This window comes from Pseudophryne corroboree, chromosome 4 (assembly GCF_028390025.1).
Source record: "Pseudophryne corroboree isolate aPseCor3 chromosome 4, aPseCor3.hap2, whole genome shotgun sequence".
Taxonomy (NCBI): Eukaryota; Metazoa; Chordata; class Amphibia; order Anura; family Myobatrachidae; genus Pseudophryne; species Pseudophryne corroboree.
Genome location: NC_086447.1, coordinates 506,647,990 through 506,672,526, shown reverse-complemented (window position 1 = coordinate 506,672,526; position 24,537 = coordinate 506,647,990). Strand labels below are relative to the sequence as shown.

Genomic DNA, 24,537 nt, shown 5'->3' with positions numbered 1-24,537 from the left:
TGGAGAGGCCTTGTTGATCGGCCTGGGGGCTTAACCCTATATCTGCAGATATACGCAACCAAGATCTCCGTATTATCTGACTATTATGTAGTAATATTTTTCACTCTGTGTGCATTAGGGAACCATTGTATTTTCCTACACAGAATTACCCCTCCCTTTTAGCACCTGAGTGACATCACTATCTGATTGAGCAGCTCACCATTTTTTGTAATATATATATATATATATATATATATATATATATATATAGTAGAAAACAAGAAGACTGCGGCACTCCAAATGCAAAAAAGTATATTAGTTTAAAATATCATGACAGCACTGCATCAGGCAACGTTTTGGTACTCGCAGGTACCGTTTTCAAGCCACATGCTGTCTAGCTGAAACACAACAAACAGAACAAACAGAAAAGACAAAAGTCACTTACCTAAATACCACCCGCCGCTGTAGGAAGCCGGGATGCGGCAGCGTTCCACGTGGCATCCGCCCACTGCGGGCGCTGACCAATGACGTCATGCCGCTGGCGTCGGCGGTGATCCAGGCGGACGTCTTGCGTTGTCTGGCAACCGGACGCCGCAGCTGTGTCGCCTCCCCGGCCTCCCACAGTGGCTGAAGTAAACAGACAAATCATATATAATGTTACTGTCAACAAGGAATCGTGGGGAAAAAACATATGCATGCTAAAATAAATACATGCACAAATATGGGCACAAATAAATGCTACTGTGAGAATCAACATACATAGGGTGAGAAATGTACTTAAGTGAAATTAGACTTAGTTACATGAAATAAAGTATAATTACAGTATAATTAAATATCATTAAATATATGTAAATATATATAAATCCTGCTGACAAAGGAAAAATACTGGACTCAGATCAAAGAATGAAAAACCTTGATCACTGTGTATAAATATATATAAATGCAAATGCAAGCGCAAATATACCATTAAACAAAAGTGATCACAGGTAAATAAAGTATGAAAAATTAAATGCGAAAAATGCAGCTTAGAGGAAAGTGTTCCAGTTATAACGTTCGTTCAAGCCAGCTGGCGATACTGTGTTGAGACTGCGGATCCACTTCATTTCACACTTCAACAACTTTCCACTGCGGTCTCCACCTCGCAATGAAGCCGGGACATGATCGATTAACATATGTTTAAGTGATGATAGAGGATGGCCCAGCTGTTGAAAATGCCGAGCCACAGGTTGGTCTGAATTCCCGCTGGCGATGGCCTTTCCAATCGAGGACCGATGCAGCGCCATATGTTCACGGGCTGTACGAATCGTTTTGCCCACGTAGTACAAGTTACATGGGCAAATGATAATGTAGATCACGTAGGTGGAAAGACACGACAGGGTATGTTTGAGATAGATATTCTTTGAGGAGTGTGGATGCTTGAATGAGGGACCCGTCAGCATATGAGAGCAAGTGGTGCATCGAGGACATTTGTAGCAGCCTGCTGGTTTCGACAAGAAATGAGGGACAAGAGTAGGTTTTGCGAAACCTGTGATGTCCGTATGAACAACCATGTCTTTAATATTTCGTCCTCTAGTGAAGCAGGCCATTGGCCTTTTGGATTTGAAACATGGTAAACTTTTATCAGACGCTACTATGGGCCATAAGGCACGGCTTGCTCGCTGGACCACTTGACTGGATGTTGAATACTCCATCTTCCAGGGGATCATTGATTGAGTGTCCTTCACTTTGGGTGTAAGAAGTTGGGCCCGATCTAATGCTAGCACTTCCATTTTCTGTTTCTTTAAATCAGTCAGATTGTATCCTCTGGCCACAAATTTATCAATAACAACATTGATGCTATTAGCTGCTATCGCTTTGTCACTTGCTATTCTTGCCACGCGAATCATTTGTGATTTTGGCAGGCCTCTTTTTAGAGGTTTCGGATGAAAGCTTGATGCAAGTAATAATGTATTCCGGTCAGTCGATTTGGAGAATAGTTCAGTTCTTAATTCGTGGTTTTCAATGGATACTTTAACATCCAAGTAGTGAATGGATGTTTTACTGTAATTTGACGTGATCCTGATGGTTGATGGTCGAGAATTGATGGCATCAATAAGGCCTAACAGGGCCTTTTCACCCCCTAGCCATAAGATGAACAAATCATCAATGTAGCGCATATATGCTGAAATGTACCTGGCGGTATCAGGGACAGCGAAGAAACTAATATACTTTTTTGCATTTGGAGTGCCGCAGTCTTCTTGTTTTCTACTGCATTATTTATTTGCCGAGGGCACCCTCCCATTAATTATTTTGTCAGCATTGAGTGCGGGTTCTTAATCTGGACTATATATATATATATATATATATATATATATATATATATATATTTATATATATTTATCTATATTTATCTATAACACTCTCTCTCTCTCTCTCTCTCTCTCTCTCTCTCTCTCTCTCTCTCTCTCTCTCTCTCTCTATATATATATATATATATATATATATATAAATATCAAACTTGTCACCTTTCAAACCTAGTCAAGGTTAGTCCTTATCTTGCAATTAATGACAAACTCTGATGTGGCTTCATTTTGCTAGGTATATAGTTACAGATTAGTATTGGTAAGCATAAGTACTGACAACCACTGTTTTTAATCATCCATAATGAATGTTTTTAGCTGGTTATTGTATAGGCACATGTATTATGCTAATATAGATTTGTCCTTTATAGATCATTTTCTCATATTAATAGCCTCCATACGCCATGTGATGTGAGATGCCTGGCACAAGTGAGTCACCAAGGTCCTGTACGACTCTGCTAGCACCAGACATTTTTGTCACCACTTGTTGCCCGAAAATATGTCTTAGTCACAATGCTATGCCACTAGAACTCCCCCAGGATAAAGTTAAACTGCTGATTACTTTGATATGCAACACGTGTGACTGTGTATCCATCTGCAGTTGCAAGACACCTTTTTGGATAAACACACACAAAAAAGGCTCCCGGTGCTAGCAGAGTTGCACAGGACCCGGTACGTCGAGAGGCTGTTTATCATGACTGCAGCAATAATGTTTAAGTACACATCTGTATATGGTAAACATTGCTGAATGTACTGCTGGGAAATCATTCTTCTAAATTAAGTGTGTGATCTGACTACTGGATTGTACACTAGAATACCCCAATGCATTGTATTTCAATGGTGGTAGGTTTAAGTGCCAGTGACCACATCAAGGCTACATTACAGTATGTTAACTCACCTGTAGAATGCAGAGGTACTTGTTTCCATATATGTGATATCCTAATTTATTTATTTCTGCTGTTTTCTGAAAAGGAGTTGTGGAAGCATTACACCATTATTATAATATTGCTGCTCCTGAAGTGTGTCGTGTCTGGCTTTGCTCTCCTTTGGATCACTACAGCAATTCTGCTGGAGACAGAGGATGGGGTTGCGGCTTCCGAAATTTTCAAATGCTTCTTTCTTCCATTTTGATGAGCGACTCTTACAGACACTGCTTACAAGGTATTTCTTTACTGAGACCTTTTACTATAATGAATTGAACAGTATCAATAAGAAAACTCAGAATGTGGTTCTATATAAGATTATGCATTCCATACTGTAGATCAGGTCTGGTCCTATCTCTGTCAACAAGTTGACTAAAAAACGTTTTGCACTGTGTGTCCCTTCCCCCTCCATTCCTAGCGGAAATGTTTGGAACATTAATTGGATAGCATTCAAGTGGCTAGAGATTCATGGATATGATGTACTGTACAATGTTATAATATGCTGTGTTTTCTCTTGCGTCCTAGAGGATGCTGGGGTCCATATTAGTACCATGGGGTATAGACGGGTCCACCAGGTGCCATTAGCACTTTAAGAGTTTAATAGTGTGGGCTGGCCCCTCCCTCTCCCTCCTACCAGATTCAGTTTAGAAAATGTGCCCGGAGGAGCCGGTCAGCTAGGGGAGCTCTACAGAGCTTTCCTGGAAAAGTTTAATTTAGAGTTTGTTTTTTTTACAGGAGGGTGCTGGCAACAGCCTGCCTGCATCGAGGGACTGAGGAGGGGAGCAGTGTCCACCCTGCGGAGTCTGAGCCGCTGACTGGACATTGAGCTCCAGAGGGGACAGATCGCGCCCGCCACAGGGGAACGCTCACCCCGGCAGCCAGCCGCCACCCCCTTGCAGAGCTGAAGTGTGGCGAGTGAGTCACTGTCCACCCTTACAAGCGGGGGTCAGTGTGAAGTGGGCGGCTTAAGGGTAGTAGCGCGGTATTAACCGCGCTCCTGGACGGTACTACGGTGCGGCGCTGTGAGGGGCGCCCTGAGCCAGCACCTGACAAGCCTGTCGGGGCCTGCGGATCCAAGCCAGCACAAAATACTCAGGCCAGTATAATCTACTAAGAGCGGGAAGAGAGCCCCATTAAGGGGGCGGAGCTTCTCAGAGCGGACCCAGCAGCGTTCAGCGCCATTTTCCTGCCTGCAGCTCACTGCCAGTGGATGAACAGGTCTCTCCAGAGCAACTCCAGCTATCTGTACGGTACCAGGGGGTTGTAGAAGGGAGGGAAGGCTGTGTAAAGACTGTGTCACCTGTTAAGGGACACAGTCAGTGCTGGTTTAGGGTCTCCCTATACCTCTAATAGCGCTGTGTGTGGGTTGGCTCCAGTCTCTGTGTCTCTCTGCCATTCTTGGGGGGAAACTCTGTCTACCCTGTGTGTTTGTGGGGTGTTTGGTGTGTATGTGCAAACATGTTTAGGTACACTGTTTCATATGCTGCAGAGGATTTATCTTCCCAGGAAGACTGTATACCATGTAATCAGGATTGCACTGTTGTAGCGCAGATCCCAGCTAGAGAGCCAGAATGGTTAGTCTCTCTGAGGGGGACTATTTCTCAGATTTCTAATAGGGTTGCTAGGACTGAGCATGCCACTCAGGTCCTGCAGTCCTCTATGGTTGTATGGTCTGATACTGCTTCCTTGGGGTCCCCTGCGGTACATTCTCATAAACGTGCACTTGCCAAACTTATGCAGGATGACACGGAAACCGATTCTGACACTGCAGACGGCGACGGGGATGTGTTGAGGGGGACAGCCTCACTTGCTAAGGGGGTGCAGTTGATGATTGAAGCTGTAAGGGATGTGTTGCACATTTCTGACACAGCTCCTGAGCAGGTGGAGGAGGCCTTTTTCACAGACTGCAAGAAGCCCACCCTCACCTTCCCGACATCCAAAGAATTAAATGCTATCTTTGAAAAAGCCTGGGAAACTCCGGTGAAGAAATTCCAGATCCCTAAGACGGTCTTGGTTGCTTTCCCCTTCCCAGAGGAAGATAGAAAAAAATGTGAGTCCCTGCGGATAGTCGACGCCTCTGACTCTAGGCTGTCCAAACAGGTGGTCCTGCCAGTCCCAGGATCTACCGCGTTGAAGGACCCGGCAGATCGCAAGTTGGATCCTACCCTAAAATCCATTTACACGGCTTCAGGGGCTATATTATAGCCTACTATAGCCTGTGCTTGGATTGCAAAAGCTATTGCCAGGTGGTCAATCACTCTGCAGGAGGAATCGTCTACGCTGGATAGAGGTGACGTTGATTTATTTTTACGTAATATTCAGGATTCCTGGTAGATAACCATGAAGGACCTGGGTTCCATGGCTGCGGGGATCTCCTCCATGTCCGTCTTGGCTCGCAGGGGTCTCTGGCTACGCCAATGGTCTGCGGACGCGGATGTCAGAAAAAGTGTGGAGGGCCTACCCTATACAGGTCAGGCTCTCTTTGGGGAGGCGCTGGATGCATGGATTGCAACGGCTACCGCGGGTAAGTCTCCTTTTCTCCCCTCAGCTGCACCGGCTACGAAGAAGCCTTTTACACCAGCCACGTCACAGTCCTTTCGGCCCGCGAGGCCTAGAAAGAACAAGTCTTCGAACACCTTCTTCAGAGGTGGTCGTGCCAAAGGAAAGAAACCTGCTCCCGCAGGTTCCCAAGCGCAGAAGCCTGCTTCTGATACCCCCAAGTCCTCCGCATGACGGTGGACAGCTAGGCCTGGAGGAAGGTCAGGTGGGGGCGAGACTGGCGTTTCAGCCACGTCTGGGTGTCATTGGCCTGGACCCCTGGGTGCTGGATATTGTGTCCAGGGGGTACAAACTGGAGGTTCAAAATACCCCACCTCACCGTTTCTTCAAGTCAGGCTTGCCAGCTCTGCCGGCAGACAGAACAATTCTTCTGGAGGCCATCCGAAAATTGGTCGCGTCAGAGGTTATTGTTCCAGTTCCACTTCAGCAGTGGAACAAAGGTTATTATTCAAACCTTTTCGTGGTACTGAAACCGGATGAGCCGGTACGGCCAATTCTGAACTTAAAGTCTTTGGACCCCTACCTCAGGGAGTTCAAATTCAAGATGGAGTCTCTGAGAGCTGTCATCTCAGGTCTAACGGAGGGGGAATTCCTGGTGTCCCTGGACATCAAAGATGCGTACCTCCACATTCCCATTTGGTCACTACATCAGGCATACCTCAGGTTTGCACTGTTGGATGACCACTATCAGTTTCAGGTGCTGCCGTTTGGCCTCTCCACAGCACCGACGGTCTTCACCAAGGTGATGGCGGAAATTATGGTTCTCCTGCGCAAGCAAGGGCTGAACATTATTCCGTATCTGGACGATCTCCTGATCAAGGCGTCGTCCAGGGAGAAGTTGTTGAGATCCATTGCTCTCACGACACATCTGCTCAAGCAGCACGTTGGATCCTGAACCTTCCGAAGTCTCATCTGGAGCCGACAAGGAGGCTGTCTTTCCTGGGGATGATCCTAGACACGGAAGTGCAGAGGGTGTTTCTGCCGGTGGAGAAAACATTGGTGATTGAAACAATGGTCCGGGATGTCTTAAAGCCTTCCTGGGTATCTGTTCATCAGTGCATCCACCTTCTGGGGAAAATGGTTGCCTCCTACGAGGCTCTACAGTACGGAAGGTTTCATGCTCGATCCTTTCAGCTGGATCTATTGGCCCCGTGGTCGGGATCTCGCCTACACATGCACCAGAGGATACGTCTGTCACCGAAAGCCAGGATTTCGCTCCTCTGGTGGCTACAACTACCGCACCTTCTGGAAGGCCGAAGGTTCGGAGTTCAGGACTGGTTCCTTCTAACCACAGATGCAAGTTTAAGAGGTTGGGGAGCAGTCTCTCAGGGGGAAACCTTCCAAGGAAGGTGGTCGGATCAGGAATCCCTTCTCCCGCTAAACATTCTTGAACTGAGAGCCGTCTACAACGGCCTTCTGCGAGCAGCTCACCTTCTACAGAATCGGGCTGTTCATGTGCAGTCGGACAACGTGACCACAGTGGCCTACATAAACTGACAAGGCGGGACGAAGAGCAGGGCTGCCATGTCAGAGGTGTCAAGAATCCACCTCTGGGCAGAAAGGCACGCGGTGTCGATGTCAGCAATCTTCATTCCGGGTGTAGACAACTGGGAAGCAGACTTCCTCAGCAGACACAATCTCCATCCAGGAGAGTGGGGCCTCCATCTGGAGGTGTTTCGAGGAAGTAACAGGTTGGTGCGGGGTTCCTCACATAGACACGATGGCCTCCCGCCTCAATAAGAAGCTGCGGAGGTATTGTTCCAGGTCGAGAGACCCACAGGCAGTGGCGGTGGACGCACTGGTAACACCGTGGGTTTTCCCCCGTCAGTGTATGTGTTCCCTCCACTTCCTCTGATACCAAAAGTTCTTCAACTGGTAAGAAGAACAAAGGTTCTGGCAATCCTCATTGCTCCGGACTGGCCAAGGAGGGCTTGGTACGCGGATCTACTGGATCTTCTGCTGGAGGATCCAAGGCCTTTACCTCTTCGAGAGGATCTGCTCCTGCAGGGGCCGTTCGCTTATCAAGTTACCACGGCTACGTTTGACGGCATGGCGGTTGAACGCCAGATCTTAGCTCGGAAGGGTATCCCGAGTGAGGTCATTCCTACCCTGATACAGGCTAGGAAGGGGGTAACGTCTAAACATTGGAAAAAATATGTTACTTGGTGTGAGGCCAAGAAATTTCCTGTGGTGGAGTTTCAACTTGGACGTTTTCTCCTTTTCCTGCAAGCAGGTGTGGATATGGGACTGAGATTGGGCTCCATCAAGGTCCAGATCTCTGCTTTGTCCATCTTCTTCCAAAATCAATTGGCTGCCCTCCCTGAGGTTCAGACCTTTTTAAAAGGGGTTCTGCACATCCAGCCTCCCTTTGTGGCGCCAACTGCACCCTGGGATCTTGATGTGGTGTTGCAGTTCCTGCAATCGGCTTGGTTTGAGCCTCTATAGGAGGCTGAGATCAAGTTTCTTACGTGTAAGGCGGTCACTTTGTTGGCCTTGGCTTCTGCACGACGCGTGTAGGAATTGGGGGCTTTATCTTGTATAAATCCCTATCTGATCTTCCATGAAGACAGGCGGAGTTTAGGACTTGTCCACAGTTCCTGCCTAAGGTTGTATCGGCTTTCCATATCAACCAACCTATTGTGGTGCCAGTGGCTTCTGACTCCTCAATTGCTTCAGAGGCCTTGAATGTTGTGAGGGCTTTGAAGATTTATGTGAAGAGGACGACTCGTCATAGAAAAAGTGACTCTCTGTTTGTCCTCTATGAGCCCAAGAAAATTGGGTGTCCTGCTTCTAAGCAGTCGATTTCACGCTGGATCAGGTTCACCATCCAGCATGTTTATTCCACGGCAGGATTGCCGTGTCCAAGGTCTGTAAAGGCCCACTCTACTCGTAAGGTGGGCTCTTCCTGGGCGGCTGCCTGGGGTGTCTCGGCTGTACAACTTTGCCGAGCAGCTACTTGGTCTGGGTTTAACACGTTTGGCAAGTTTTACAAGTTCGATACTTTGGCCTCTGATGACCTCAAGTTTGGTCAAGCAGTCTTGCAGGAGCCTCCGCGCTCTCCCTCCCGTACTAGGAGCTTTGGTACATCCCCATGGACCCCAGCATCCTCTAGGACGTAAGAGAAAATAGGATTTTGGTTACCTACCGGTAAATCCTTTTCTCGTAGTCCGTAGAGGATGCTGGGCACCCGCCCAGTGCTGCGTTTTCCTGCGTTGGTTTATAGTTTAGTACTGCCTGGTTCCTTGGCAAGTTCTGCGTTAATTACTGTTTCAGCTGTTGCTGAGTTTTTCCGGCATGTTAGCCGGATTTGCCTGTTGTGTGAGCTGGTATGAATCTCGCCACTATATGTGTAGTTCCTTCTCTCGAAGTATGTCGTCTCCTCGGGCACAGTTTCTAGACTGAGTCTGGTAGGAGGGGCATAGAGGGAGGAGCCAGCCCACACTATTAAACTCTTAAAGTGCCAATGGCTCCTGGTGGACCCGTCTATACCCCATGGTACTAACATGGACCCCAGCATCCTCTACGGACTACGAGAAAAGGATTTACCGGTAGGTAACCAAAATCCTGTTTTTACAGTACTCACATAGTCATACGGGTTGCAGCTAAAATACCGGCTGACGGGATCCCGGCATTCAGGATGCAGACAACGAAATCCCGAACATAGCGAGAGACCGAATCCCAGCGCACCATGGCTTTTCCCACTCTATGGGTGTCCACGACATCCATAGAGTGGGAATAGGCGGTCTCCGCAGAGCATGCAAGGGGACTCTTAGCTCTCACCCAGCTGCCGGCATTCTGGCAGGTGGGATGCCGCTGTCGGGATATTGACAGCTGGCATTCCGTCCGCCGGTAAATTGTATGTATTCCGTCAGTGCAACCTCCTGTATTTGCCAGAAAAAAACAGTGAACTCATGATGACTAGTGTTTCACGATGTGAGAGAGCGACTCTGATTTCTGCAATACTATAAAGTGTTATAAGGCTGTACAACTCTAGTAATCAGGAAATCATTCTCAATGGTTCCCATTACATATATTTTGCCACCGTACCTGCAAGGTAATTCTCTGCATCCCTTGCAGCCTCCTTATTGTCCTTCTGAATTGTGAAACCCAGTTTAAGTCTAATTCACCGATATGCATTAGAGCCGGTGGACTCACCGTTGTGCCGACAGAGTGGCCTGCCCTGGTAAACATGAACATTTACCAGTCGGCTTCTTGATATCTCAGTCCAGTCATCCAGCTGGGCAGGCATTTGAAATTGCCTGCCCAGCTGTGATGTCAGTCCCTGCAGCAAGTCTACAGGTGGACCGCCTGTAATTTCAGCCAGATGCACAGACATTCACAGATGTCCACGCTGATCGAACCCATGAACATGTCTCACGAGCAGTCACAATGTGATTGCGACTAGCTGCGGCATCCTGCAACCAGTTTGATCCTAAGGATCACGGATGCATTTGACCTAAAGATGGGCAAGGACTCCTGTGTATCTGAAGGTATATCGCCCATCAGCTGTGCTACACAGCCCACACGATATGTCTGAATGCAGTCGTTCAGACAAATCATTTGCAAACACCCGCAGACCCACTATTACTATATCAACCGTTTACTCCTTCTGTTTTGCAGTAAGTGATACATTACTCCTTATAATACATACATATAGACTTACATGGACATATACAAGTACACAAATACCTTTAGACAAACATACCGACTTATTACCAGAGGTTGGTTCTCCAGCTGCAGTAGTACAAAAGTGCTCTATTCAAGATACAGGAAAAATTAGTATGATGTTTTAAAGTTACATTAACAACCAATTAATTTACTCTTATAAATCAGTTTGTAAAGCTCCGTACACATGGGGGAGATGTGTGCTGAGTGATCTAGCACAGACCGCTTAGCACACATCTCTCCCCCCGCTCGGCACAATGTGTGCTGAGCAAAGGGGGGGGGGGGGGGGCGCGCTCATTTCACCCAGCAGTGAAATTAGTGATCTCGCTAGATTTGCCAAATCTAGAGTCGGCGATAGCGATGCGTAGTACCGCGCATCGCTGTTGCAGGCACCCTACACACAGATCCTTGCTTAATTTCTAAGCAATCTAGTCAGATTGCTTAGAATTTAAGCACGGATCTCTCCGTGTGTACCCCTCTTAAGATTTATATCTGTAAACTAAACCCAGGGAGAGGAACCTTGTGACAGATGGATCTGCTTTCATGCACATATCAGCTAATCTAGAGTATAGGAGGAGGAGTAGACTCCCACAGAGGTCACAATGCTAGGAGCAGTGTGAGAGTTTAAAACGCTAGTTACAGTAGAGTGTGGGGTTCTCAGGCAGTGTTTGGTTGTAGTGAGCTTGTGGTTGCTCTTCGGGGGTCATTCAGACCTGATCGCACGCTCGATTTTTTCGCTGCGATCAGGTCAGAACTGCGCATGCGTATGCACCGCAATGCGCAGGCGCGTCGTACAGCTACACAGCGGATCGTTGCCCAGCGATAGATTGTACGAAGAATCCGTTCGCACAGCCTATCACAATGAGATTGACAGGAAGAACGCGTTTGTGGGTGTCAACTGACCGTTTTCTGGGAGTGTTTGGAAAAATGCAGGTGTGTCCAAGCGTTTGCAGGGCGGGTGTCTGATGTCAATTCCGGGAACTGACAGGCTGAAGTGATCGCAGCAGCTGAGTAAGTTCTGGGCAACTCAGAAACTGCACAAAACTTTTTTGTAGTGCTCCGCGGCACGATCGCACGCTTGCCAAGCAAAAATACACTCCCCTATAGGCGGCGACTATCTGATCGCAGCGCTGCAAAAAATAGCTAGCGAGCGATCAGGTCTGAATTACCCCCTTCATCATCCACACATGTGCAAAGTCTAGGGAGATCATGACTTTGCCATCCTGTCTGTGAGGAGACAGAGGCAGAACAAAGGGCCTGATTCAGAGATGGCCGCAGTTTGTACAGCAGCTGCGTTTTTAGACACCGCTGCTTTACGATAATATGCGAATGCAACAGAAGTTGCATTGAGTAAATAGCATGCTTGTGTGATCCGCTGCTGTGTTCTGTCAATCAGGCTACAGCTCCGTAGTCCTGCACAGAAGCCCCACCATCGGCAATGTATGTAAACTATTGGGTTTATGTACGGTACTGTGCAAAAGTTTTTTAGGTAGCTGTAGAAACAAAATGTGGGGGTTGTCGGCACACACAGGAAAGGGGGTATGTGGATTGGAAGGAAGGGAGAGTGAGAAGGGGAAAAAATATATATAGAGAGAGAGAGGAGGGGCTGGGGATGTGGAGATGGAAAGTATGGAGTTTTGCTAAACAATATAGTCACAAACTGAGTGTATGTTCTGTACTTCCGACAAATTCAGTAACTAATGGATGTTGGTAAAATCAAGTACTTCTGTTATTATAGATATAAATGCTCAGTGGGATAATTACTGAGTGGTGTCTTCAAGTGAGTCCTGCAGACTAACCTTCTGCTGTATAACAGTTTTTGCACTGGTCCCCTATATGGGGGAAAATGTCAGGTAAACCTTTAGGAAATACCTGTACCATAGACTCTAAATGAGCCTATGTACCTTGTGTATGTTCACCAATCGTGTATTCAGAAATGGTCGGTTACCTTGTCATCCGATATAATTTCCCTGGGGAGAGATGGGATACTTCTTAAGTTGGGTCATATCTAGAACATTGCAGCATACTGCCGTGCGACTACAAGAGGTATGGGACTCTTGGGTTCGCGGGCCAATTCCATGGCGGTCTCGGCTAGGAGGGCGTTGTGGATTCACCAATGGAATGCTGATGCTGACTCCGAGAAGAAATGGAGTCTCTTCCCTATGAAGGTGAAGCCTGGTTTGGTGTTGGCCGTGTTCAGTTGATCTCGGCAGATGCCACTGGTAAGTCTACCTTTGTGTCCTATGTTCCCTCACAACGGTTGGTGAAGCATTATTGTAGGATGCAGTCATTTCGTCCGAATAAATACGGATTTCCCATTTCTTTGCAGGTAAAGGAAGGTAAGATCCACCGCATGACGTTGGGTCTATCTTGCGGGAGCCCACACCGGTGGGACCACGTCTAAAACTTCTCATTCAGTCCTGGAAAGGACATGGACCAGTGAGTGTAAGAATAGAGTCCCTAGGGGAACATACTGGAGTTTCCAGACGTTTCCCCTCACCGATTTTTCAAATCGACCTTAACGATTCTCCTCCGGACGGGGAGGTAGTATGCGACGCAATACGAGAGTTGTGTTAGGATCAGGCCATTGTCATTGGTGTCCCGGTCACACAAAAAAAAAAAGACTGTTATCCAAGCTTTTTCGTGCTCCCGAGGCCGGACGGCTCGGTCAGACCAATCCTATATCTGAAATCCCAAAATTTCTGCTTAAAGAAGTTAAAATCCAAGATGGAATCTCTCATGGCAGGGATCTCCAATATGAAAAAGGAGAAAGGAGGTCTAATTACGGTTTCTTTCGCATTAGGCTTACCTGAGGCTTGCAATTCCGGATTGTCATTACCAATTTCACCAAGGTGAGGGCGGTATGATGGTTGTCCTTCGGTAATAAGGAGTCATTATTATTCTGTACGGGGACGCTCGCCTGATTACGGCAAGGTCAAGTAACCAAGTGGTTGTTTTCTTCCAGTGGAAAAGGCTCTGAGGATCCAGAGTCTGATCAGACCTGCAACAGTGTCAATCCAGCAATACATTCAGTTGCTAAAAAAGATGGTTGCGGCCTACGAGGCCGTTCAGTGGGCAGGTTACATGCCAGGGTGTTTTTAGTGGGACCAGTTGGACAAGTGGTCCGGTTCCCACCTGGGATAATCCGTTTTTTTCAAGACCAGAATCTCACTCCTGTGGTGGCGGCGCAGTTCTCATTTCTTAAGCGCAGGTTCGGGTTCCAGGACTAGATCCTAGTGACCACGGATCCATGCCTCCGAGGCGTGGGAGCTGTCACACAGGAGGAACACTTGCAAGGGAGAGGGTCAAGTTAGGATACTTGTCACCACATTAACGGTCTAGAGTTAAGGGACGTTTATAATGGTTTTCTACAAACGAAAAACGGAGCAGGAATGGCAGAAGCCAGAAAGATTTTCCGCTGCGCGACGAAACATATACGCGCTCTGTCAGCGATGTTCGTTCCAAGTGTAAACAACTGGGAAGCAGACTTCCTCGGTAGACACGTTCTCCATCCAGGAGAGTGAAGTCTTCATCAAGAGGTTTTCACAGAAGTGACAAGTCATTGGGGAATTCCTCAAATAGACATGATGGCGTCTCGCCTCAATAAAAAACGTCAGAGATATTGTTCCAGGTCGAGGGACCCTCAAGCAATAGCGGTGGATGCCCTAGTGGGGGTTTTTCAGTCGGTCTATGTGTTCTCTCCACGTCCACTATTTCTAAAGATGCTAAAGATCATAAGAAGAACAAAGGTTCAGGTGATCCTCATTGTTCCAGACTGGTCAACTAGGGCTGGTATCCTGATCGTCAGGAATTACTCATAGGAGATCCCTGGCCTCTTCCTCTACGAGAGGATCTGTTACAGCAGGGGCCGTGCGTGTACCAAGAATTACCGCGGCTTCATTTGACGGCTTGGAGGTTGCACGCCGGATCCTAGCCAGAAAGGGTATTCCCAGTGAAGGCATCCCTACTCTTCTTCAGGCAGAAAAGGAGTAACGTCAAAACATTACCACCCTATTTGGAGAAAGTACCGTATATACTCGAGTATAAGTCGACCCGAATATAAGCCGAGGCACCTAATTTTACCACAAAAACCTGGGAAAACTTATTGACTCGAGTATAAGCCTAGGGTGGGAAATGCAGCTCTACCCGTACACAGACCTCATAGTGGCAGATATGCCCCACAGTGCCAGATATGCCCCACAGTGCCAGATATGCCCCACAGTGCCAGATGTTCCAGATATGCCCCACAGTGCCAGATATGCCCCACAGTGCCAGATATGCCTCACAGTGCCAGATATGCCCCACAGTGCCAGATATGCCCCACAGTGCCAGATGGGCCCCACAGTGCCAGATGGGCCCCACAGTGCCAGATGGGCCCCACAGTGCCAGGTGTGCCAGATATGCCCCACAGTGCCAGGTGTGCCAGATATGCCCCACAGTGCCAGGTGTGCCAGATATGCCCCACAGTGCCAGATGTGCCAGACATGCCCCACAGTGCTAGATACTTACCCTCCGTCGCTCCCACGCTGTCGTCTGAAGGAGGGACACGGAGAGCGCAGTGCGCGGCTCTCCTGTGTCCCTCTTGCGTCTCAGGCGGCAGCGGCGTGTGTTAAAGGAAGTGCCGGTTCGTGCACTTCCTTTACCACACAGACGCCGCTGCCGCCGGAGATGCAGGAGGGACACAGGAGAGCCGCGCACTGCGCTCTCCGTGTCCCTCCTTCAGCCGGCAGCGCGGGAGCGACGGAGGGTAAGTATCTAGCACTGTGGGGCATATCTGGCACTGTGGGGCATATCTGGCACACATGGCACTGTGGGGCATATAACGCTGACTCAAGTATAAGCCGAGGTGGCTTTTTCAGCACAAAAAAAAGTGCTGAAAAAGTCGGCTTATACTCGAGTATATACGGTATGTGTCTTGGTGTGAATCCAAGAAGGCTCCTATGGAAGAATTCCAGTTGGGTCGTTTTCTCCAATTTTATTACAAGATCGAGTGGATGCGGGTCTTAAGTTGGGCTCGGTTAAGGTTCAGATTTCAGCCTTATCGGGTTTCTTCCAAAAACAATTGGCCTCCTTTCCAGAAGTTCATACTTTCGTAAAAGGAGTGTTACACATCCAACCTCCCTTTGTGTGCCCCCTGTAGCACCATGAGATTTTAACGTGGGGTTGCAGTTCCTGCAGTCTCATTGGTTGAACCTTTACATAAGGTTGAGTTGAAATTCCTCACTTGGAAAGTGGTCAGGCGGTTGGCCTTGACATCCGCAAGGCGGGTGTCTGAATTAGCGGCTTTGACTTATAAGAGCCCCTGTTTAATCTTCCATGAAGATGGAGCGGAGTTGAGAACTCGTCAGCAATTTCTGCCAAAAGTGGTTTCATCGTTTCACATGAACCAACCTTTATTGTGGTACCGGTGGCTACTGACGCGTTGGCGGAATTGAAGTCTCTCAAGGTGGTCAGAGTTTGAATATTTATGTCACCAGGATGGCTCAGATCAGGAAAACAGAGGATCTGTTTATCCTGTATGCTCCCAACAAGATTGGGGCGCCTGCTACCAAGCAGACTATTGCACGCTGGATCTGTAATACGATTAAGCATGCTCATTCTACGGTGGGATTGCCGTTGCCGAAATTGGTGAAGGCTCATTCTACCAGAAAGGTGGGCTCTTCCTGGGCGGCGGCCCAAGGGATCTTGGCATTGCAGCTTTGCCGAGCAGCTGCTTGGTCGGGTTCAAACACTTTTGCAAAGTTTTACAAGTTTGATACCCTGGCTAATGAGGACCTCTTGTTTGGTCAATCGGTGCTGCAGAGTCATCCGCACTCTCCCGCCCGTTCTAGAGCTTTGGTATAAACCCCATGGTTCTTGAAGCATACCCAGCATCCTCTAGTACGTATGAGAAAATAGGATTTTAATACCTACCGGTAAATCCTTTTCTCTTAGTCCGTAGAGGATGCTGGGCGCCCGTCCCAGTGCGTACTGTATTTGCAGTTATTGGTTATGGATACACACATGTTGTGTTGCGTTTAAGTCAGCCTGTTGCTGACGTTATTCATGCCGTAGCATGCGTTATGCTGTTATTGGTTGTGTTTGCACACAGGTTGTGTTACGTTTTATGTCAGCATATTGCTGCATATTTTTCATGCCGTCGGCTGGTGTTCTGTTGAATGCCACGTACTGCGGCATGCTTGAGGTGTGAGCTGGTAAGACGCTCACCGTGGTGTAACAATAAATTCTTTCCTCGAAATGTCCATTTCCCTGGGCACAGTTCCTATAACTGGAGTCTGGAGGAGGGGCATAGAGGGAGGAGCCAGTTCACACCCATTCAAAGTCTTAAAGTGCCCATGTCTCCTGCGGATCCCGTCTATACCCCATGGTCTATACCCCATGGTTCTTGAAGCATCCCCAGCATCCTCTACGGACTAAGAGAAAAGGATTTTCATTCAATTTCAGATAGACTTGATGATGTTGAGATTAGGGCCATATCATCACTTCCAGGACTCAGTGTTCTTCTTTAGTCTGAATATAGTTCTTAATTACATTGGTTGTATGTTTGGGGTCGTTGTCCTGCTGCATAATAAATTTAGAGCCAATTAGATGCCATCCTGATGGTACTGCAAGATGGATAAGTACATGGCTGTATTTCTCAGCATTGAAGCACAAAGAAACAGGCAACGTTGAGGACAGTAGATGCAGTGGTCGGCCAAGGAAACTCAGATGAAAGACGACACATGCTTACTTCCCTTTGAAATTGGAAGATGTCCAGCAGTGCCATCAGCTCAGAAATGGCAGAAACCAGAGGGAACCAGGTACACTCATCTACTGTTTGGAGAAGTCTGGTCAGAAGTGTGTTCGTGGAAAAATTGCAGCCAAAAAAACATATCTTTGACGTGGAAATAAGGCCAAGCAACTCAACTGTGCACGAAAATTTAAGAACTGGGATTCATAAAAATGGCAGCAGGTGCTCTGGACTGATGAGTCAAAATTATAAATATTTGACTGTAACAGAAGGCAATGCTTGAGAGTGGTACAATGATGAGTGTGTGCAGGCAACAGTGAAGCATGGAGGCTCCTTGCAAGTTTGGGGCTGCATTTCAGCAAATTGAGTTGGGGATTTGGTTAGGATTAATGGTGTAGTTCATACTGAGAAATAAAGACAGGTACTTATCCATCATGCAATACCATCAGAGAGATGTCTGATTGTCTCCAGATTTATTCAGCAGCAGGACAACGACCCCAAACATACAGCCTATGTCATTAATAACGATCTACAATGTAAAGAAGAACAAGGAGTTCTGGAAGTGATGATATGGTCCCCCACAAAGTCCTGATCTCAACATCGAGTCTGTCTTTCTGGGATTACATGAAGAGACAGAAGGATTTGAGCAAGCCCACATCCACAGAAGATGTGTGGTTAGTACTCCAAGATGTTTGGAGAAACTTACCTGCTGAGTTCCTTTAAAAACTCTGTGCAAGTGTACGTAGAAGAATTGATGCTGTTTTCAAAGGCAAAGGGTGGTCACACCAAATATTGATTTTAGATTTCTCTTCTTTTCATGCACTTTGCATTTTGTAAATTGATACACACAAACTATTAACACTTCTATTTTTAAAAGCATTCTTACTTTGCAGCATATTTTCCAGACCTGCCTAAAACTTTTGCACAGTACTGTATATTTCCAAATCAGGCCAAAAGTGCTTAAGGAGAATTAAGCTTAGCTGTACTGTATTTGTTATAGACTGTGTAGTACAATATAAGAATAAAGTGCTAAAATTATATTAAAGTCAAAATTGCTTTTTATTACTCTAGAGTGTGGGCATATTCCTTGTATTCCGAAAATTCAGTCTTTGATTGAGGATGCCTGGAAAGAAGGATTTGATCCTCAGGGTGCTTCTCATTTCAGTGGCAAATTGCAGGGTACCAAGGCTTGGATTGGCGCTTCTGAAATTTACTGCCTACTAACATCTCTGAAAATAAAGTAAGTGATATAATGTTTAAATAATGTTTATGTAGACAGCCTCTATCTCACTGTCTGAAAGACCCCAGGTTGGTTGATTGATTGCAAAGTAATGTCTATATCCCCAGATAGATATAGGTGTGTGTGTGTGTGTGTGTGTGTGTGTGTGTGTGTGTGTGTGTGTGTGTGTGTGTGTGTGTGTATCCTCCCTCACGTTTTTACACACCTTGTTTAAGGTGAGGGAGGATCCAATTTACCAACAACACATTTTGGACAATTATCACTGATTTACAAATTTTACTTCTATATAACTTTTTAAAGTGTATGTTTAAAAACCTGTGTGAATAAACCATAAATTGGTACTAATTGGCCTTGAGACTTTTGTTTGGGTGATTTTCTGGTGAGGGGATATCTGTTTTAGGACCCCGAAAACAGTACCTATAAGAGTACTCCAGCTTGCAGTTTTTATCTGTTTGTTTGGGTTTTTCTGGAAGATCTTATGAAAACAGCATTCAACTAATATAGCGCACTTGGGAATTGTATTTTAATAAAAAAAAAAAAGTATGTGTATGTATGTATATATATATATATATATATATGTAGAAAAAGTATAAGACCTTTCTCGCGCTAACAATATATAGAGTTACACCTTAGGGAAAATACCCCCTGTTAGACGGGGTATAATGGTTATGAAGAACAAAGAAAAAGGTTTCCCCAGGGAGCTGGTGATATTCTTTGGTATGTCAAAAATATTTTCACTTGTACAATAAAATAGTCATAAGAAATAGACTTATTTATTTTTCTCTATCGTCCTAAGTGGATGCTGGGGTTCCTGAAAGGACCATGGGGAATAGCGGCTCCGCAGGAGACAGGGCACAAAAGTAAAGCTTTTACAGGTCAGGTGGTGTGTACTGGCTCCTCCCCCTATGACCCTCCTCCAGACTCCAGTTAGATTTTTGTGCCCGGCCGAGAAGGGTGCAATTCTAGGTGGCTCTCATAAAGAGCTGCTTAGAGAGTTTAGCTTAGGTTTTTTATTTTACAGTGATTCCTGCTGGCAACAGGATCACTGCAACGAGGGACAGAGGGGAGAAGAAGTGAACTCACCTGCGTGCAGGATGGATTGGCTTCTTGGCTACTGGACATGAAGCTCCAGAGGGACGATCACAGGTACAGCCTGGATGGTCACCGGAGCCACGCCGCCGGCCCCCTCACAGATGCTGAAGCAAGAAGAGGTCCAGAATCGGCGGCTGAAGACTCCTGCAGTCTTCTTAAGGTAGCGCACAGCACTGCAGCTGTGCGCCATTTTCCTCTCAGCACACTTCACACGGCAGTCACTGAGGGTGCAGGGCGCTGGGAGGGGGGGCGCCCTGGGAGGCAAATGAAAACCTTTAAAAAGGCTAAAAATACCTCACATATAGCCCCAGAGGCTATATGGAGATATTTACCCCTGCCTAAATGTACTAAATAGCGGGAGACGAGCCCGCCGAAAAAGGGGCGGGGCCTATCTCCTCAGCACACGGCGCCATTTTCTGTCACAGCTCCGCTGGTCAGGAAGGCTCCCAGGTCTCTCCCCTGCACTGCACTACAGAAACAGGGTATAACAGAGAGGGGGGGCAAAATAAATGGCAATATATATTAATATAAAAGCAGCTATAAGGGAGCACTTAATCATAAGGCTATCCCTGTCATATATAGCGCTTTTTGGTGTGTGCTGGCAGACTCTCCCTCTGTCTCCCCAAAGGGCTAGTGGGTCCTGTCTTCGTATAGAGCATTCCCTGTGTGTCTGCTGTGTGTCGGTACGTGTGTGTCGACATGTATGAGGACGTTATTGGTGTGGAGGCGGAGCAATTGCCAAATATGAGGATGTCACCTCCTAGGGGGTCGACACCAGAATGGATGCCTTTATTTGTGGAATTACGGGATAGCGTCAACTCGCTTAAGCAGTCGTTTGCCGACATGAGGCGGCCGGACACTCAATTAGTGCCTGTCCAGGCGCCTCAAACACCGTCAGGGGCTGTAAAACGCCCCTTGCCTCAGTCGGTCGACACAGACCCAGACACAGGCACTGATTCCGGTGGTGAAGGTGACGAATCAACCGTATTTTCCAGTAGGGCCACACGTTATATGATTTTGGCAATAAAGGAGATGTTACATTTAGCTGATACTACAGGTACCACTAAACAGGGTATTATGTGGGGTGTGAAAAAACTACCAGTAGTTTTTACCGAATCAGAAGAATTAAATGACGTGTGTGATGAAGCGTGGGGTGCCCCGATAAAAAACTGCTAATTTCAAAGAAGTTATTGGCTTTATACCCTTTCCCGCCAGAGGTTAGGGAGCGCTGGGAAACACCTCCTAGGGTGGACAAAGCGCTAACACGCTTATCAAAACAAGTGGCGTTACCCTCTCCTGAGACGGCCGCACTTAAAGATCCATCAGATAGGAGGATGGAAAATATCCAAAAAGGTATATACACACATGCAGGTGTTATACTACGACCAGCTATTGCGACTGCCTGGATGTGCAGTGCTGGGGTAGTTTGGTCAGAGTCCCTGATCGAAAATATTGATACCCTGGACAGGGACAATATTTTACTGTCGTTAGAACAAATAAAGGATGCATTTCTTTATATGCGTGATGCACAGGGAGATATCTGCACACTGGCATCACGGGTAAGTGCTATGTCCATTTCGGCCAGAAGAGCTTTATGGACACGACAGTGGACAGGCGATGCGTAGAGGAGTTATTTGGGGTCGGTCTATCGGATTTGGTGGCCACGGCTACGGCCGGGAAATCCACCTTTCTACCTCAAGTCACTCCCCAACAGAAAAAGGCACCGACCTTTCAACCGCAGCCCTTTCGTTCCTTTAAAAATAAGAGAGCAAAGGGCTATTCATATCTGCCACGAGGCAGAGGACGAGGGAAGAGACAGCAACAGGCAGCTCCTTCCCAGGAACAGAAGCCCTCCCCGGCTTCTACAAAAGCCTCAGCATGACGCTGGGGCTTCGCAAGCGGACTCGGGGGCGGTAGGCGGTCGTCTCAAGAATTACAGCGCGCAGTGGGCTCACTCGCAGGTAAATCCCTGGATCCTGCAGATAATATCTCAGGGGTACAGGTTGAAATTAGAGACAGAGCCACCTCGCCGTTTCCTGAAGTCTGCTTTACCAACGTCCCCCTCAGAAAGGGAGACGGTTTTGGAAGCCATTCACAAGCTGTATTCTCAGCAGGTGATAGTCAAGGTACCTCTTCTACAACAAGGGAAGGGGTATTATTCCACTCTTTTTGTGGTACCGAAGCCGGATGGCTCGGTAAGGCCTATTCTAAATCTGAAGTCCTTGAACCTGTACATAAAGAAGTTCAAGTTCAAGATGGAGTCACTCAGAGCAGTGATAGCGAACCTGGAAGAAGGGGACTTTATGGTATCCTTGGACATCAAGGATGCGTATCTCCACGTTCCAATTACCCCTCACACCAGGGGTACCTCAGGTTCGTTGTACAAAACTGTCACTATCAGTTTCAGACGCTGCCGTTTGGTTTGTCCACGGCACCTCGGGTCTTTACAAAGGTAATGGCCGAGATAATATTTCTTCTTCGAAGAAAAGGCGTATTAATTATCCCATACTTGGACGATCTCCTAATAAGGGCAAGGTCCAGAGAACAGCTAGAGATGGGTTTAGCACTATCTCAAGAGGTGCTAAAGCAGCACGGATGGATTCTGAATATTCCAAAATCCCAATTAATGCCGACAACTCGTCTGCTGTTCCTGGGGATGATTCTGGACACAGTTCAGAAAAAGGTTTTTCTTCCCGAAGAAAAAGCCAAGGAGTTATCTGACCTGGTCAGGAACCTCCTAAAACCAGGAAAGGTGTCTGTACATCAATGCACAAGAGTCCTGGGAAAAAATGGTAGCTTCTTACGAAGCAATCCCTTTTGGCAGATTCCATGCAAAGGGATCTGTTGGACAAATGGTCAGGGTCGCATCTTCAGATGCACCTGCGGATAACCCTGTCGCCGAGGACAAGGGTATCCCTTCTGTGGTGGTTGCAGGAGGCTCATCTATTGGAGGGCCGCAGATTCGGCATGCAGGATTGGATCCTGGTGACCACGGATGCCAGCCTGAGAGGCTGGGGAGCAGTCACACAGGGAAGAAATTTCCAGGGAGTGTGGTCGAGCCTGAAAAAGTCTCTTCACATAAGCATTCTGGAACTAAGAGCAATCTACAATGCTCTAAGCCAGGCGGAACCTCTGCTTCAAGGAAGACCGGTGTTGATCCAGTCGGACAACATCACGGCAGTCGCCCATGTAAACAGACAGGGCGGCACAAGAAGCAGGAGGGCAATGGCAGAAGCTGCCAGGATCCTTCGCTGGGCGGAGAATCACGTGATAGCACTGTCAGCAGTATTCATCCCGGGCGTGGACAACTGGGAAGCAGACTTCCTCAGCAGACACGACCTTCACCCGGGAGAGTGGGGACTTCATCCAGAAGTTTTCCACATGCTATTAAACCGTTGGGTAAAACCAATGGTGGACATGATGGCGTCTCGCCTCAACAAAACACTGGACAGATATTGCGCCAGGTCAAGAGATCCGCAGGCAATAGCTGTGGACGCGCTGGTAACACCTTGGGTGTACCAGTCGGTATATGTGTTTCCTCCTCTGCCTCTCATACCAAAGGTATTGAGGATTATACGGCAAAGAGGAGTAAGACTAGTGGCTCCGGATTGGCCAAGAAGGACTTGGTACCCGGAACTTCAAGAGATGGTCACGGACGATCCGTGGCCTCTACTTCTGAGAAGGGACCTGCTTCAGCAGGGTCCTTGTCTTTTTCAAGACTTACCGCGGCTGCGTTTGACGGCATGGCGTTTGAATGCCAGATCCTAAAAGGAAAAGGCATTCCGGAAGAAGTCATTCCTACCTTGATAAAGGCAAGGAAGGAAGTCACCGCGAAGCATTATCGCCGTATTTGGCGAAAATATGTTGCGTGGTGCGAGCAGCGGAGTGCTCCGATGGAGGAATTTCAACTGGGTCGTTTTCCTACATTTCCTGCAATCAGGATTGTCTATGGGTCTCAAATTGGGATCTATTAAGGTTCAAATTTCGGCCATATCAATATTCTTCCAAAAAGAATTGGCCTCAGTCCCTGAGGTCCAGATTTTTATCAAAGGAGTACTGCATATACAGCCTCCTGTGGTGCCTAAGGTGGCACCGTGGGATCTAAATGTAGTTTTAGATTTCCTCAAATCCAATTGGTTTGAACCACTAAAGAATGTGGATTTGAAATATCTCACATGGAAAGTGACTATGTTACTGGCCCTGGCTTCGGCCGGGAGAGTATCTGAACTGGCGGCTTTGTTTTATAAAAGCCCTTATTTAATTTTCCATTCGACATAGGGCAGAGCGGCGGACGCGTCCGCATTTTCTCCCTAAGGTGGTATCAGCGTTTCACCTGAACCAGCCTATTGTAGTGCCTGCGGCTACAGACGACTTGAAGGACTCCAAGTTGTTGGACGTTGTCAGAGCCTTAAAAATATACATTTAAAGGACGGCTGGAGTCAGAAAATCTGACTCGCTGTTTATACTGTATGCACCCAACAAGTTGGGTGCACCTGCTTCTAAGCAGTCGATTGCTCGTTGGATTTGTAACAAAATTCAACTTGTACATTCTGTGGCAGGCCGGCCACAGCCTAAATCTGTTAAGGCCCATTCCGCAAGGAAGGTGGGCTCATCTTGGGCGCCTGCCCGAGGGGTCTCGGCATTACAACTCTGCCGAGCAGCTACGTGGTCAGGGGAGAACACGTTTGTAAATTTTTACAAATTTGATACCCTGGCAAAGGAGGACCTGGAGTTCTCTCATTCGGTGCTGCAGAGTCATCCGCACTCTCCCGCCCGTTTGGGAGCTTTGGTATAATCCCCATGGTCCTTTCAGGAACCCCAGCATCCACTTAGGACGATAGAGAAAATAAGAATTTACTTACCGATAATTCTATTTCTCGGAGTCCGTAGTGGATGCTGGGCGCCCATCCCAAGTGCGGATTATCTGCAATACTTGTACATAGTTATTGTTAACTAATTCGGGTTATTGTTTAGGAAGCCATCTTTCAGAGGCTCCTCTGTTATCATACT

The 24,537-nt window shown here is 47.2% G+C and overlaps 1 protein-coding gene and 1 long non-coding RNA gene across 10 annotated transcripts in view; one reads left to right on the top strand and one right to left on the bottom strand.

Annotated features, from left to right (window-relative positions):
• Positions 1-24,537, top strand: part of ZUP1 (zinc finger containing ubiquitin peptidase 1) — a 211,880-nt gene that overhangs the window by 158,869 nt on the left and 28,474 nt on the right. For all 5 annotated transcript variants that reach the window (XM_063917196.1, XM_063917197.1, XM_063917193.1 and 2 more), the window contains exons 6-7: positions 3,291-3,479; positions 18,267-18,435. In XM_063917196.1, the coding sequence (XP_063773266.1) occupies positions 3,291-3,479; positions 18,267-18,435 (358 nt within the window). The remainder of the gene's footprint in view (positions 1-3,290; positions 3,480-18,266; positions 18,436-24,537) is intronic.
• Positions 18,337-24,537, bottom strand: part of LOC134909868 (uncharacterized) — an 81,921-nt gene continuing 75,720 nt past the window's right edge. For 4 of the 5 annotated variants that reach the window (XR_010176050.1, XR_010176055.1, XR_010176051.1 and 1 more), the window contains one exon: positions 18,337-18,424. This is a non-coding gene — a long non-coding RNA (uncharacterized LOC134909868). The remainder of the gene's footprint in view (positions 18,425-24,537) is intronic. The other variant, XR_010176053.1, reaches the window with a different exon arrangement.